The sequence below is a fragment of the Anopheles funestus genome, chromosome X (genome assembly GCF_943734845.2).
Source record: "Anopheles funestus chromosome X, idAnoFuneDA-416_04, whole genome shotgun sequence".
NCBI lineage: Eukaryota > Metazoa > Arthropoda > Insecta > Diptera > Culicidae > Anopheles > Anopheles funestus.
Genome location: NC_064597.1, coordinates 6,579,981 through 6,596,775, shown reverse-complemented (window position 1 = coordinate 6,596,775; position 16,795 = coordinate 6,579,981). Strand labels below are relative to the sequence as shown.

The window sequence follows — 16,795 nt, the reverse complement described above, 5'->3', positions numbered from 1 at the left end:
CGCGTTTAAATGGTTGGTAGTCACTGGAGTGTCGTCTATTGCTGTACGGCAGGTATGTCAAACTGGCGGCCCGAGAAGACTTTCGATACTACCCTCGAGATTATATTGAGATTTTGTAAAGAAACTAAAGAAATTCGCAAGATTTCGCTGTCCAGAAACACCGTAATAGACAGAGTTAAGGAAATTGTAGAAACCATCAGCTAACAACAGATATCAGACGAAGAGTCTTCCTCTTCTTCTTGACCTGCTCAGGGTCTGGCACGCCACCAAGACATTTCCAGGTCTCCACTTCCAGGTCTCCAGGAAACTTGGTCTAGGACTGCAGTCTCCATCCACGGTAGCATCCTATCTTCGACAGGTTCGACTCCACCTGATCCAATCAACGAGCTCGCTGTGCTGACGAGTGGCTGACGCGCATCTTCCTGGTGGGGTCTGCGGTCTGAGGTCTGAGTTTGGCATCTGAGTCCGATTTTCCTGAAGATACGATCGTACCAAGGTAGCAGAACTCCTCTACCATCTCAAGATCGTCACCATCAGCTGATACTCTGCTTCCGTGTTGCGCTCTAACACGGTCTGAGCCTCCGGCAAGCAGGTACTTTGTCTTCGTTAATTCAATCCAATTCTCGCCCATCGCCGCAGATGTCCAACCGATGATGTCGATGTCCTCCGCGAAGATGAGAAATTGGAGAGAACGGGAGCCCCGGATGTCGAAGCCCGCGCTACGCATGACACCTTCCAGAGCGATGTTAACAGCAAATAGGAGAGTCCGTCTCCTTCCCTCAGACTCCTGTGAGATTCAAACGATTGCTACAGCATATTCGACACTCCGTCCATAGTGGCCTTCAGCAGCCGTACCAGCTTCCTTCGGGAATCCGTATTACTGCATGGTGTTCCATAGTTCAGTCCAATCTATGGTATCTTAGGCCGCCTTAAAGTCAATGAACAGGTTGTGCGTAGGGATCTGATGCTCTCAGCATTTCTGGAGGATCAGAATTCGAGAATCCCAGAAGAAGGAGGAACCCAGAAAGGAGTTTGATTTTTTCCTTGGAGGTTGAAAAGCTTTCTCCTGATATGCAAATACAAACTTAAGACGTATTTGGATGAACCATGTTAATTTTCTTTTCAAGTTCAACTTTAAATGCGCCCCGCCAATGAAATGCGTTTGACGCCTCTGCTTTATAAGATCTTCCCGTTTGCAAAACTTGCACGCAAAGAAACGATAAGGGCAATCAAATCTGTCCCAGAAAGTCATCAAATTTGTTTGAAAAATTAGAATAAAAAAACCCCCACTCAATTCTAGACGTAATGTTGCGTACTAGGCGAATATCTGGAAAACAGTCTAACGCCACTGGTCAGTAAAAATCGTAAAGTTATCGCAGTAACGGCACAATCCCACAAGTCGCAACTAGTCAAGGTTTAGTCGGCGAGTACGGCCGACATCCTTCCAGCTTTTGGTGTGGATGCGTTCCATTCGCTGCTTTCATTCATGCAGCAGTAGCGAATCCGACGGGATCGAGCTTACCGTACGGTGAAGGAAGATGGATAGGAATGTATTGCATCGCTGCCGTACGGTCTTACTTTTTTAGGCTGACCGAATCCCACGGATTAACCCAAATCCAGGCTACCAACAATGTAAGGCTTTACCCGGTGCAAAACGGAAACAAACATACACCGGGCGTGGTAGGCAACAAACATCCAAACCCATCAGAAACCTTTCCATTACCCTCGGCTAACCGTGGCTATTCGACCGACTCTTCAATCTCGAGGATGTTTTTTTTTGTGTGCGTTTTTTTGGGCAAAACCCGCACTTGAGCTGGTTGGGGTTTTTGTGCGGCTTCTCGTGCCGCGCGTGCTAGCTCTAATTACTGCTATCCTACACCGGACGTGTCCGACGAAATGCGTACCTTCTTTTGCAAAGATCCAACAAAAAAAAAAAAAGAAGCAAAATGAACTTTCGCTAGGGTGAAATTTTCGATTCGGCAGACTCTTTGAAATTAGTGTTGGAAGTGTTTGAATGGCAAGGTTATCCACCTTGGTGGAATATTTTTTGGCTGTACACCAGCCGTGCCAGGTTTTCTGAGAATTACTTCATTTTGATTGGTCCCTGCTGTTCATTGCCCTGTTATGCTGTACTAGATGAGTGGCATCATCAAAAATTCCGCACTGCGCCCGATGTTCATCCACGCACAATTGACGTCTAGTGGTTTGGCACTTAAGCTAATGTTTCGGTACGCCAAGTATGGGGAATCAAAACGAAAATGAACTTCTTCGAGTACTACTTCGCAAGCGAGAAAGGTAAGATTTTTGCGGAATGTCTGAATATAAGTACTTTTTTAGTTTAGTCTCAATATTTTCTTTTGTAATTGTGATGGAGAAAACAGATATCTTATGCTTAGATACATATTTATCAAACTAAGCGAAAAAAGCTGTATTTTTTCTTAAAGAGGAATGATTTATGATGCTCCTTTCGGTCTTCATTTCCTGCCAGTAACATTTGTGATTGAAGTTACTATCTTTCGGTGAATTTATGAGGCCTTATATGAACCCCGAACCCAACCGTTAGCAGGCGGTGAGCAACACCAACAACATCCCTATAATGAATTATTATCAAAATGCCCCAAACGTTCGCAATTGGTTCGAATTGGTTCACAATTGGACGCTGTTAAAGATGCTATTAAAGATTAAGATCGTCCCAGGGACATACGTCCGTCCGTGAGAAAAGTAAAAAGAAAACCCTTCTCCCAATGACAGAGTTATCGGTAGACTTAAGCCAACTACGTACGCGTTTTGGGGAAACGTAGAAGATGCGATTAGGTGAAGAAAAATACTTTTAATTAAATTTCTGACACTTTCAAATTTTGAATTTTTCGTGGAGAGGAGGGGAAAAGGGGAGGAGGAAATTGTGAGGTTTTCCCAACAGTTTGTCATCGTTTGCAAGCATTGACAGCGAAAAAGGGTTCACGCAAAGGAATGGGGAGGGCGAATTTCACGCACCTCCGTACCCTTAAAAACCGGTCGATTTGTGGATCGAAAAATCCTTCTCATACATCCCTAATTCGTGAAACTTTTCAGCTGAAAAGAAGCAACAACAAAAAAAGCGTGTAATATTTTTCAAGAACTTTGTTAACCGCTGCTTTCTTCCGGCATAATACGTTGTTAGGGCAATTGCACCCATTACTTGCTGAAAAGGTGTTCAATTGATGGGAAATTTCAGAGGAAATATATAGTTTTTCCCCGAATAAGAAATACGCTTTTTCTAAGTTTCGGTTAAAACTACTTCGAAAATCGCTGATTCCAAGACGAGTCGACCCATTTTTTTGTGTACTAATATCACTAGTACAACAAAAAAAATTCCAACAAGTAGTCCTGCTCTACTCAACCTCACCAAAACTTCTATTGCTTCGGGGAATACGATCATATTTTGTTCCCTGTTACGTACAACCAGCCAACGAGCAACCATCAGCCATACTCCAACGAAACTGACAAGTCTCCAACCACACTCGGTACGGTACTCTCGCTAAATAACACTTCTTCCAGAGAGAGCTTATCAAGTCAAATAGATAATTTTATCGTCACTTTGTTTCATTCAACTCTTGCCCACTTTTTATGCGGCACGATGGACAACACTCTAGCATTGCAATTGTCGTTAACGCGCTGTTGCTCGGTACAGATTGTTAGGGTACGGGATCCCGTACTCACACTCGCAACAGGTTAGTTGCTTGGTACGTACCGGACCAGCGAATGGCCGGACTGGGCTACGGTCCAACTTTTGCCCGAAAGCATGCCCGAACTGTGCCCGCGCAAGCATTTACCGTCACTCACAGGAGCTGTGCACACACACCAAAAAAAAGAAGGTTTATATATTGCCACGCCACCAACAGCAGCAGCGGGCAATCATCGAGCAACAAAAAAAGGGACTGATGCTGCCGGAAAGGTTATGTACATTTGGCTCATCTCACCATTTTTCCCATGATGCACCGTACTGATGCACGATTTACGCTGCAAGTGGCTGGAATTTTCGCCTTATTATACTCTTTCTTGCCTTTTTTTAATTAGGCAGTGAAATACCAAAAACTGAATCTTATAGGCATTAGAGCAAAAGTTCCATATTTTCATTTTTTTTTCGTTTTATGAGTTTCATCAACTTTTATACAAAAAATATATTTTAAACTACTTTTGCAATAAAACACAAAAATTCTTGTTTTTTTTGAAAAAAAATCTTTACGACTTCACATTCACATTATTCTCGATACGATTTAAACAAAACTGCACACAACTTGTTTTAATTTTTGATTGAAGAAGTTGATTGATGATAAGCGACGAATAGATAGGACCACAAACGAAGCTATTCTGCTGCATCTTTTATGAATATTTTTGCCAATGATTAGGTGAAACACTTACCTGCAAGGATCTTTACACTTTAGCTACATATCATATATCGTCTAATAAAACTAGAAACGAGAATATTAACTCAGTAACGTGAGTTAAATCTGAGTGAGTGATTCACATAAATGAGTTAATTCTTTCACTGACTCACTGAAGAGTTGATCTTAAATATTCTTAAATCGATTTTAAGAATTAAATAGCACACTACCCGGAAGAAACATTAGTATTGAATATTTATATCCATTATCACTCGTTCGAGAGTGAGTCAAATGATGATTCTTTCCAGAGTCAAATGACACCTAAACGAGTCATTTAACTCATGAGTGATATCACTCTTTAATCGATGAGTCAACTTCAAAGAGTCATGACTCATGAGTGATATCAATATTTAATGGCTGATTCAAAATCAAAGAGTCATAACTCTTTCAAGAGTGAATTGACTCTTTCATGAATGACATGACTCTTTATTAGGTTTTTAACTTATTCGATTCTTAAATATTTTTGAATGAGATACATTTCAAAAAGAAATTATAACAACTCTTTGTGAAGATTCGAATCAACTCACTCATAACTCACTCATTCTCATTCGATAATACAAACCAATTCATTTGATTTGAAACAATGTTAGTTGGTAAAATTCTGTAAGCATGAAAATATGGTACACATCGAACGTATTACATGTGTTGCACATATTCTGGTACAACATTTATCACAATAACCGATGTAGAAAGCGTTTGATGTGAGGCAAAGAAATTGAAGCAATGAAACAAATTCGCAGCATGATCAAGCACCCGTAGAAGAATATGTGTAACAGCTTCTAGCGCACACAGGGGTTTGTGGACCTGGATCGAGGTGAAAAAGGGGAAAACGAGGAGCAAAAACAAAAAAGGAACAGATAAAATTTGTACGAAAAATTCTTCTTTCCTTACCATTATCACCACCATTAGAGGGAGCGATATGCTCCATGATTTTCGCAGAACACGGTGCACACACAAACAAAAAAGAAAAAGGCAAAACCCTGTGCTGGATTGGAATTGTTACAGCAAATGGAAAGTAACCGATTCTTTCTGGCAACGGAGAACAATATGATAGAAATTGGGTAGCGTTGGGTGATGTGTTTTTTTTCTTTGCTTTGCTCCTTTCTGTTTTCGCACAGCACATTTGAAGGCGCGTGCGCGCGCGTGTCGATGTGTGTATGCTACGCGTAACAATTCCATTTTCCACTTGGAGGATGAGCTCGAAAAACAAAAAAAACAAAACTTCCACTGTTGCTTACCAGGACATCTCGTCACAGTACTGTGTACCCGGTAGCATACTTTCGGGGTGGAAAATGGAACCCCTCCCCCCTTCCCAGTGGGAGGGGGATGGTGCAGTAAGGGAAAAATGTTGCCTTGCCGGAATCGGAAAAGTTACAATCGTTTCGCTTCTCGCCATCACTACATTACTCAGCATGCCAGGCCGGGAAGAATTGTTGAGAACAACTCCACAGCCCGCGATTGCGGCAATTGTTGGAAAGAATGCGACGTCTTCGGTCCTTCAAACATCTTCCTTCACCACTTCATTCCACCGCACTTCCCTTCCCTTTCCTGTTATCACATCAGCTCATTTACGATACCTTCGTTAAACCCGTTCCGCAGCTTACTTCAACTTCGCCACCCCTGCACCTTCCTCCCATGTCCCTGGCTGTTTGTTCCTCATTACTAAAATCGCGATAATCATAACAGTCTGCCGCGACAAGCACCACTGATTGATAGGCACTGGATGAAAAATGAGTATGATTAACAAGCAAACTTTCTTTACGCCTTCGCTCTCGTTGACTCACTCCCTCCTACCACACCTCCTCCACAGGACCTTTTTCACCTCGAACCAGGCAACCTTTACCGGCAAGCCGAACAGCAAACATCGGCCGGGCAGCGACAACATTGCTGCCGTTGGTAGCTTCAGGTTTATTTTTTTTTTTAAATAAACCCTCCTGAAGCAAAACCATCAATGTGACAACAATGTGGTACTTGACAGTACGGTAAAGAGTGGAGACGGCATAAGGGTACGGTCCGGTAGTGACAATCGTTAGCAAATGGTGGTGATGATAACGATCATCCCCCAGAGGACAGTAGTGGCATCAACGCGGCTCAAGTAAATACCAACTCCAACCGTGACGAGTTCCTTGGGTGTATTTTTATTTTTTATTTTTTTGTTTGTTTCATGTAAAGTTTTTGCTGAATAAAAAAACTGGAAAAACCTTGTCTAAAAGGCGCAATTCAAACTTGCGGTGACATTTAAGCAAGCCTTAGAAAACAGCATTCGTTTGTTGATTACAGTGATTTCTTGCTAAAAAGTATCCTCATTCCAAGAAATTAAATCGTATTTGTTTTTGTTGGTAAACTTGTTCATCTGTTTAAAGTTGTGTTGTTTGTTTGTTCTTTTAAATGACAAACAATAATTCTTTTTCTGCTCGGAAAAAAGCTTCTTTGCAGTAGAAGAATTACCAACCGATGGTGTTGTGTTGGTGGTGGAAGATAACCATTAGGGGAAAAAAGGATAAAAATTATGTTAACAGTATTGACATTCTTCTCGGGTGGGTTTGCAATGAGGAGTGTTGTCGAGTGTGTGTGTGTGTATGCACGTCACCAAACCAAACCGACACCACTCAGCCAAGCCAGCACGAACGAACGAAGCTCAATGATCAACGAAATATTCCAACCGGTACGGTACGAGTAACAATGGCACGTCTAACGAGGGATAAAGGGAAGCTCCTAAAACCCTGCTGCTTTTCGGTAGTGTGGCCGAGCCTACACCTGCTTCGCCTCGAGTAGTACACAGTAGTGATGGGTCGACAAAAAAACGGAATCGCTTCCGAACGACTCCATAAATTTTGGAAGCGGCTCCGGAAGGTAGTTGCAATACTCCGAATTCGGAACCGTCCGGAGCCGTCCGGAGCCGCCCGGAGCCGTCCGGAGCCGCCCGGAGTCGTCGGAGCCGTCCGGAGCCGTCCGGAGTCGTCTGAGCCGTCCGGAGCCGTCGGAGCCGCCGGAGCCGTCCGGAGCCGCCGGAACCGTCCGGAGCCGTCTGAGCCGTCCGGAGCCGTCGGAACTGTCCGGAGCCGTCTGAGCCGTCCGGAGACGCTAGTCGGCAGCCGGAGCTGTCCGGAGCTGCCGACTAGCAGCTCCGGACGGCTCCAGCGGCTCCGACGGCTCCGGACGACTCCGGGCGGCTCCGTCTGCCGACTAGCGGCTCTGGACGGCTCCGGACGGCTCCGGACGGCTCAGACGACTCCGACGACTCCTACGGCTCCGGACGGCTCCGGACGGCTCCGGCTGCCGACTAGCGGCTCCGGACGGCTCAGACGGCTCCGACGGCTCCGACGACTCCAACGGCTCCGGACGGCTCCGGCGGCTCCGACGGCTCCGGACGACTCCGGGCGGCTCCGGCTGCCGACTAGCGGCTCCGGACGGCTCAGACGACACCGAAGACTCCTACGGCTCCGGACGGCTCCGGACGGCTCAGACGGCTCCGACGACTCCAACGGCTCCGGACGGCTTCAGGCGGAATCGTGGTTTTAACCTAGCCGGAATCGGAGCCGGAGTTGCTATGCTCAGAAGCGGTTCGGAGCCGTGGTTGCGATTCCGAGAACCCATCACTAGTACACAGCACAGCAAACACACCTTCGCACTTTGGCCGGGGGCGTTGGGGGGGGGGGGGGGGGCGGCGGTTGGAAAACCGAACTAGCGGAAACTAGCGGAAAGACACCGCTGAACCGCAAGATAAACTAATGGAAGTAGTACAACGTCGCCTCACCTTCCATCCTGGGTGTTAGGATACGGCGTCAAGGTACGAAAAGAAGCTAAGATGAGAACGAACGACGAAACCGCTGATAAGGATATGAACTGTAGCGCGACGCCTTAACCACCATTATATTAGACAAGGTACAATCGATTGTCTAACGAAGGGGCAACGTCAGTCAGACACGTCACATGCGTCACCTGCGTCACTGTTTCCACGTTTTATCCTCTTACACACTGGCAAAACCCCTTCGAGCGATCATCGTTTTCTTTACTCCCACCACCCATATGTGTACACTGCTTCCTACGACGGTGTTGCTTGCGTACTTCAGGCTGAAGGCATTTTTATCACTCGTTCAGAAGTTGACCAAGAAACCAAATAAGAAGAAGGAGAAGACGGCAAAGAAAAAGAAGAGACACACTCACCGTTCCGGGCTTCTTGTGGAGGAGGAAAACTGAAAGTTGACTCCTAACGGGGGGGAGAAGGGGAGCGGGGGGAGGGTTTCTTTGCCCGTAAGAGGTGACCAGGGAACAGACAACAACCAAAAAAAAAGAAACCAACAACGCACGAGAACCGTACGCGAAGGGATAAACGGAAGAGCGATAAGACGTTTTCCCACTGTATCGTTCGGGACACCACTCAAGAAAAGACTCCTTGTGCCTGGTGCGGTGTAACTGTTGAAAGCGCGGGGGACGAGCAACACGATTGGAGGGATGATGGTGCGAGTGAAAGAAAGATAACACAGAAGGATGCTATTCTCATGCTATGCTTGTGTACGTATAAAATAAGAATTGTGTGTGTGTGTGTTTCTGTATGTGTGATGAGTTTCACCACTGGCATGCTGACCGCTCACCACAGAATCGAAATATCCCCTCGAGGGACTTTGGGGATGGTAAACTTTCTACCAACCGCGTCCCACCTTCATGGTTATTTATTTTCCCTCTGTTTTCTACATTTTATTCTTCCCACACCCATGATGGAATACAACAAAAAAATTCCCAACCCCTTCTCCGCACTCCTGACCCTCCCCCCCCCCTCCCCATATAGAAAGGGTGCAACAAGGAAGGGAGGAAAATATAAAAAAAAACACATAAGCGGATAAGCGGGTGTATATTTTTGGCTCTGCAACTGCAGAACTGTTGCCTGTACTTACTCGTTTGCCCGTAAATGATGGCGATAATCAATAGCAAAAATGTTATCCAAATTCTATCCATTATTATGCGAACCTGAAAGTTAGATAGTTAGCAAGCGTTACGTTCTCGGTTACGCCCGCTACCTGTGCAAGCGTTATCCTTTTCGGGTTCCCTTTTTTAATGGTATATACATATATATATGTGTATATGTATACCGCCCCAAAAAAAGGATGCGACACTGCCAGGATATTACTTAAACACCGTCGGACATTTAGAACTTACACACTCACACACGCACACAAGCACTGCACATGCACTTTTTTTATACGCACACACAAAAAAGAAATGTTTCACTACAATCGGGTATCGTTTGAACGGCGTAACGCAGCTTGAAGCGTTACAGCTTTTGACACAACAATTATTCTAGTGCTGCGAACTTATCTTTTCCCCCGCAACACCGGTTTTGCACAATATGACGTATGATAGTTGGACGTTTGATAGAAGAGCTAGTTGAAGATGATTGTACACAAATTGTAGAACACAATGTGAATTATCTCACACGAACGTTTTACTGCCCGCAAAAAAGTTGGGTTGATCAATTAGTCTAGCAAACGGTGCATCGTAACTGATCGCAGCCTGTAGTACACATTATGCGAACATCCGCTGCAACACATTTGGTTTTGTAACTCCATTCACACGCGCACACACACACATACAAACACTTTTACTCAACTCGCATTTGTTGCACTTTGTCGATTTGTTGATTTTCACACAAAATGGTAGATTAATAAAAAATCATAAAAAAGGTTTCAAAACCCTTGTTCACTGGATTTGTCACCAGGCAATAACGTTGCAGTCTTTGCAGACACTGATTTCAAAAAGGGATTTTTTGTTTTTTTTTTTGCTATTGTTTTAACAGCGACTGTCGTGAAAGAAAGATTGAAATATGTATGTATTATAAGTGGGAAATAAATTCGCTATAAAAATGTTAATGCAAAACTGTCTATAAACCTCAAGTAATACTGCTCCTTGGGTTGGTGACACGCTGGTGTCCTATTATAGCAAAAATATGGAGTAAACGCAACGATTCTGTGGAGTAGCTTTCATTCCTGTAGAAACATTTCTTAGTACTTGGAATTGGACGTACCAATCTGTTCCGATGATTCTACCATGGTGATGTTAAACATTTTCTTTGAAGCACGTCCCGTGTAAGTTCTTGGCCGGGGCCAAGGTTAGGTTATGATACTTGGGTGTTTTAAGACGGTTCTGATAATTAAAGGCCAAACGTGAATGTTTTTGTAGTTTTTTTCTCTCTCCCTCTCTCTCCTTCGTCTTTGTGTGGAAATTTGCTTGAACGAACCACCTCCCGTAATATTCGTGCGGAGTCATTATGCGAATAGTTCGCGTACACTACGTACATCAATGGTACTGCTTCAACATTTGCGTGCATGCTGCTCTCGATTATTAGCTTTTTTGTTGTTGTTGTTTTTTTGCTACTCAAAGTGTTTCAGAAGTTTTTCTTCCTTCACCTTGTGCCATAATAGCATTGACCGTCATTTTGGTTAACTCTTAACATTATACCTTTTGAACCGTCTCAAACTTTTGCAACATGAATCATGAAGCTAAATTGCCGATTGTTATTCGCATGGTTTCAAGTAAATGGTTTTGTTTTTCATGTGTATTCAGCCAAATTTGCAATACCCAATGGCACATGCAGTCGCGATCATTTTTGCCATAACAGTAAAAGTTTATACAGGTGAACTTGAAGTGTTGACAGTTAGTGAACCAAAACACTAAAGAAAATTGACAGCACTTGTTTACATGTTTTTAGAATTAAACTATAGAATGTAAACGATAAAATACTTCAAGGAAAGTATTTTGCTATAATTCCTCAAACTATCGTTCGCTTTATAGCTACTATAGTTATGCAGAGACACATTAGTAATCACAATACAAAATATCATTTCCTTCACCCATTTTTTAACTTGTTATAGAATTAAACTATAGAAAGTAAACGATAAAATACTTCAAGGAAAGTATTTTGCTATAATTCTTCAAACTACTTTTCGCTTTATAGCTACTACAGCTATGCTGAGAGATATTAGTAATCAGAATAGAAAAAAAACAATATTTCCTTCACCCATTTCTAGAACTATCCACAACCAGTACATTCATCTTTTTTTTGTATTCCTGTAGAACGGCCTGGACGTATTGATAGCAGCAAAATCACCTTGATGAGATAAAAAAAAATCATTCCTTCAACTCTTTGCCTAGATGACCTTCAACTGTAGTTTTTGTAAAATACTACATTCCTATAAATGCTATAAATTCTTCCAAGTAACAGGAACTTCACTAAACTTTATGGAGCACTTTACACTATCAAAGTTCCAAGATTGTAGTTTAAACTTTGCCTGTCCACAGGATACATTAAACAACTATAAAACTCTGGTGATTGATGTTGATTTAATAACTTGATCACAAAACAAAAACAACATTGCTGAATGCTGATCTTCGTGTTGAGATCACAGAAATTTTGATGGACGTTTTTTACTGGTGTGATTCCGCTTGTTGCGTCGTTCCAATTACTTATGGCACCAACATGATCACGTATTGTTTTGCAACTTGCAAATAACTAAACATTCGCACACGATGATAAAAAAGTATTTTATCTATCACTTCGCTGATCCACTATCAGTGAAAAGCCTAGTTTCTATTCTATTGCATAGGCTCGCATCCACAAACATTGTCCAGTGAGCAAAACCGTGCTTCTTCTGGCAGGTTTAGAATGTGGTCCACACTCACTTTGCCGTCGATCTGGTGCAAGGATGGGATTTTTGCTGGAAGGGGTGGGGACCTGTTCCCCAAACCAGGTGCGGATGCGGTTGAAAGTCGCTAACGTCAGATTCGCCCTAGATCAGATTCGATCGGGTTGCAGCTGGTGCTGGTCGGGTGCTACTACGGTTTTGCTTTCGGCCACTTCTGCGACAGGGTGCTCGCTCGGATACGGGCGTCTCGATCTAAACCATCGAACAACTCTGTCCTTACTGAGCAGCTCGTAGGTTACCAGTTGTCGGCAGCCAAAAACCTTCGCCAAAACGGAAGGTGCACACGTTCGCTGCTCGGCCCGAACGTCTGGCGGTATGAGCTCTAGGGGAAGGATTGGTGGGGGAGGATTTCCATAGCCTACCCCTTCCCCTTCCAGCCCCCTCCCTCTCCCCAACTCGCTCCTTGCTGAGCAAAAGTCCGTATTTATGAGATGAGTTCTCTTCCAGTTGCCGCTCATGCCACGGGTAGATGGTAGGCCGCGACCGGATCAAAATAAATACCACTCTTGCTTGAAATTGGAGCTGGAAGTTCCAGTGAGTGCCACCCGCTCGTTCTTTCCAGTCGCTCACGATGTTTTTTTTCTCGCGCACGAAGGTAACGAAGGACGCTTCGGGTTCAACTGAAAGCTCAACACAGTTCAGACCGACAACAGTTTCATCACCTCTTTTAGCAAACACTAGCAGAAACTGTTGCATTAAGGGGGGGTGGGTTGAGGTTTTTTTTCTCGCTTCCCTCCTATGCCAGAATGCTACATGTTGCTTGCCAGATAACTTCAAGGCAAATAAGTACAAAGTTAACGCTGGTGCGACTACACACAGCTGGTAAACATATGAAAATAAGACTTTAATTATCTATTCTATTTTTAATTGTTTTATGTGAATCTTTACATAAAGTTATAATTAAATATTATTTATCTTATTTTTTTTGTAAAACAGTAAAATAAAATATTTATTAGGATTGATTTCAAAACTTTGAATTTCTAATTTTATTTTTAACTTCAATAATCTGCTTACGAAAAATTTTAATTTGTAAAAAAAAGAAAGAGTAGTAATACTCTTAATGCAGCCGTTTAGGACTAATATCGCAAACGATCTGCGATAATGCAGAAAACAACAAAAACAAAAAAGCAATCCAAACCCCCTAAACTTAACCGCAAAACGATTCCTTTAATACCAACACAATTTTCCACCGTTAAATGGCACTCAACTGTTGCATTAAGTGTTGAAAATTGTTTTTTTTTGTTCCTCTATTCGACTTGTTTCACTTTTACCTCATTAAATCTTGCCTAGCAAAATGGGATGCTAAATTCCCCATTGGGTAGGTTTCGGTATCCCTAACAAATTCTAAAAAAACCTACCCAAAACAAAAAAAACAACAAAATGATTCCTAATGCTTACCTTTTAAACTGATCCCAAAACTTGCTAACCTTGAGACCTAGAGAAGAGAGGAGTTTTTTTGTTGTTTGGGGGGAAATAATTTTCGACCTCAAATCTCAAGACTAAACTGCCAAAAATAATCCCAAATATCCGCTTAACTGAAGCACCCCGGAAGCGCAACGTAGTAAAACGGCAACGATAGTTGAAAATTCACACAATTTTTTATGCTTTTTTGAAGCAAATCTTGAATATCTATTTCTACGTCTAAGATTTCGTGAAATTGTGAAGACAAAAAAAAAAAACAAAACCCCAAATTCAGTTTTCGGGTACGAGGCGTGGTGACTTATACAAAAAAAAATTAAAAAACTTTTTTTTTCTTTATTTTTTTACACCGAAAAAAGGATAATCGTTCGGTGGTGGAATCGGATCGGTGTGGGAACCAAAGTTTCCTTACGGGTTCCCGGTGGCCAGGTGGTCGCCCAATGCGAGGGCGATACATTCTTCCTACCATTCGTTGGGTTGCTACAAAATGGAATCCTTTACCCTTTCAGCTTTGCTAGTGGCGATGGCGATGACCCTTTTTTTTGTTTGGTTGTTCTTCTTTTATTAGCTTTTCCGTTTAACAATATCCAAATTTTACCCAGCCCTGCAAATCCAATCTTCCTTAAAGGGGGCTAAATAACAAAATATAATTACAAAAACCTGGCCACATTTGCTTCTGTTTTAGTTAGCGTTTTTTTTTATTTTAACACCGCACACCTGTGTATCCCTGTTTCGTCTGTTCGGCGGCCTTGATGGAAAGCTTTTCTGTTGGATTTTTTTTTGGTTTTTTCCTCACAAACCACCTACCCCCCGCATATCCTGTTGCATCCTGAAGCCAGCGCTCTCTAACTTGCATGCACTTTGAACCCAGCTGTCAGCTAAGCATTCGTTTTCCCACGACACAAGAGTTCGTGAACCGTATCGTTTTATATCACCCCGGCAAATCGCCCGGTGCACCAATCGCAACCGATTTATTATCCCTTTTCGCAAAAAGCAAACCGCGTGTGTATTCCGTCTTTAATTATTAACATTGTTATCTTCCTTTTTTTTCTTCTTTCTTTCAAGGCCACAATGTTTAGCACTGAGTTGAGGTTTTCTCATCCTTCACCTCAAACTGTTAGAGCTTGTTTTTTTGTTTTATTTCACATCCATCCATTGGATGCCCTTTTCGCAGTTGGTTCCCAAAAACGCAGCGAAACACACGAACAAAATGGCATTTTCAGTGTTCAGGTCAGGACCAGACGACATGCACGAATGAAAGACGAACCCAGACGACGGGGCATGTTGTGATATGTGTGTCCTTTTTTTTCCCCCACCATTTTGTTTTTTTTTTTGGCGCTCGCTCGTGGGTTTAATTTTCCTCTCGCCGTGCGTTTCCCGAATCGCTCTGCTCCCGTACGCGCATACAGACAGCCAGGCTACCAAACACACCAACACACAGGGGTGGTGGGGGGGGGGAGGGGGGAGGAGCTGCGTCAGTCTCGGCCCGGTACGTACTAAATCTGCCTCGCCTGGAAACGACAGTTTAACTGTTTAAGTTTTCATTTTTCGCTCACAAAACTCATTTTCATCCGTTTCCTGCTTCCGGGTTTTTCTCGATGAGAGCTCACGGCATTTCTCTCATTCATCCTTTACACGCACACACACGCACACGCGTGCAAATGGTATAAAATGCATCTGTGATAGTCTATTCTCACCCAAGCTATATTCTGGGCTGCCACTCATTCATTTATTTCTTCTTCGTCTTTTCCCCGTTGTTGTTGTTGTTGCGAAAATTCTAACTTCCTGTTAGAAGTCTTCTTCGCGTCTATTGCCATTTGCAAAATGTTATATTTGTTTTTTTCTTTTTCTTACTCCCCCGCCATATTTTGTTCAATATTAGCTCCTACGCTTGCTGGGTGAGTAGGTTGTTGCCGATGCCGAAAAGCGAATGGAACGAGACAGCGCATAATGTCCATTTGTGAGAGTCATAAAACAGGAAGTCATACTCTCAGCGCTACTGTTGCGCTCCTCAATCTGTTGATCGGGCAAAACCTGGGTGCGAGGTGCAGTTTTCAAACGGTTGAAGAGGGGCGAAAGGGAGAGCATTGGTTTGAACAAAATACAGCGTAGGACGTATGACCGGAACGGTCACTCACACAGACCGTCCATCGGGGCCGAGTGACGGAATGGCAAAACGAGCACCAGGTGGGTGGGTCGTTCGTCCAGGACAGCAACGAGATAGGGTAGGGTGTGGGCGCCTGCGCACTACACGACCGACGGTTTTGTCGAAACCGTAGGTAGATGTACGACTGGAAGTTTTTCCTTTCACTCCCCACCTCACCCCCCTCCTCCGTCGGGAAAATCACCCTCCCGAACCACCCCCGAAAACCGAGCGCTTTTATAAACCCATCGTCGCTGGTTTCAAACCCTGTTGCTCAACGCAGATCCCGGCATCATTACCTTCCAGCAGCGAAGTCTGAAACAGCTGTTAGGCGTGTATTGGTGACCCTGTTTCGTCGCATTTTATCCCACTCGGCTTCGTGCTTCACACGCGTGCATTAGGCACTCGAGGTTTTTGCTTCCATTTGGAGTGCGCGATGGAGGCGCCCAGTCGATTGTGCTGGTCGAATGAAATACAGCCGCCGTTGGTCACTTTTGTGCTGAAACAGATGCCGTAATAATCAGTTTCTTCAGTTTGCAAAAAAGGCATGTTTTAAATAACAACACAGCATGTTCTGGATTGCTTCTTGCCAATTTTTCCTTTAGTGAGAACGTTGATCACACCAAAATGGCTTTCTTTTTCTTCTCTTAAATCACAAATATTTATTTTTGTAACAAAAAATTACACAATTCTAAAATAATGTTTTAATAAAATAAAACAAAGAATAATCGACCCAAAAAAATCTATAAAAAGATGACTTATATTACGGCTGCTTTCATAATAATGAAGCAAACAAAATGCGCAATAAAAATAGCAAGAATGCATTAGATTGTACCAGATATGATGCTTATGATGTATCGGAGCACACTTCACACACCGTTAGCCACACCACACCGTCTTATCGTTCGCGAGCTACGTTTCTAACCCACCTCACTGCCTGATGCGCGTAATGTAAACAAGTTCCCGTAAGTGTTACACCTCGGTGCTAATGGGTTTTTCACTTTTTTACACATTTTTATCCTTAGTGTCCAATTTGCGTAGTACACTTGGGCAATGGGAATGTGTATTTCTTCTCACTTTTGACGAGCACTAGTTAGGGTTAATAGATT

The 16,795-nt window shown here is 43.3% G+C and overlaps 2 protein-coding genes across 3 annotated transcripts in view; one reads left to right on the top strand and one right to left on the bottom strand.

The window, feature by feature from the left end:
• The window catches only part of LOC125768351 (uncharacterized), a 108,579-nt gene extending 96,216 nt beyond the window's left edge, over positions 1 to 12,363 (bottom strand). The window contains exons 1-3 of one of the 2 annotated variants that reach the window (XM_049435875.1): positions 12,102 to 12,363; positions 9,582 to 10,221; positions 9,320 to 9,392 (exon numbers count right to left, since the gene is read on the bottom strand). In XM_049435875.1, the coding sequence (XP_049291832.1) occupies positions 9,320 to 9,380 (61 nt within the window). In that variant the 5' untranslated portion in view covers positions 9,381 to 9,392; positions 9,582 to 10,221; positions 12,102 to 12,363. Of the gene's footprint in view, positions 1 to 9,319; positions 9,466 to 9,581; positions 10,222 to 12,101 lie in introns of those variants that run through there. The other variant, XM_049435884.1, reaches the window with a different exon arrangement.
• The window catches only part of LOC125768360 (uncharacterized), a 74,772-nt gene that overhangs the window by 19,904 nt on the left and 38,073 nt on the right, over positions 1 to 16,795 (top strand). The gene's annotated exons all lie outside the window — the stretch shown is intronic.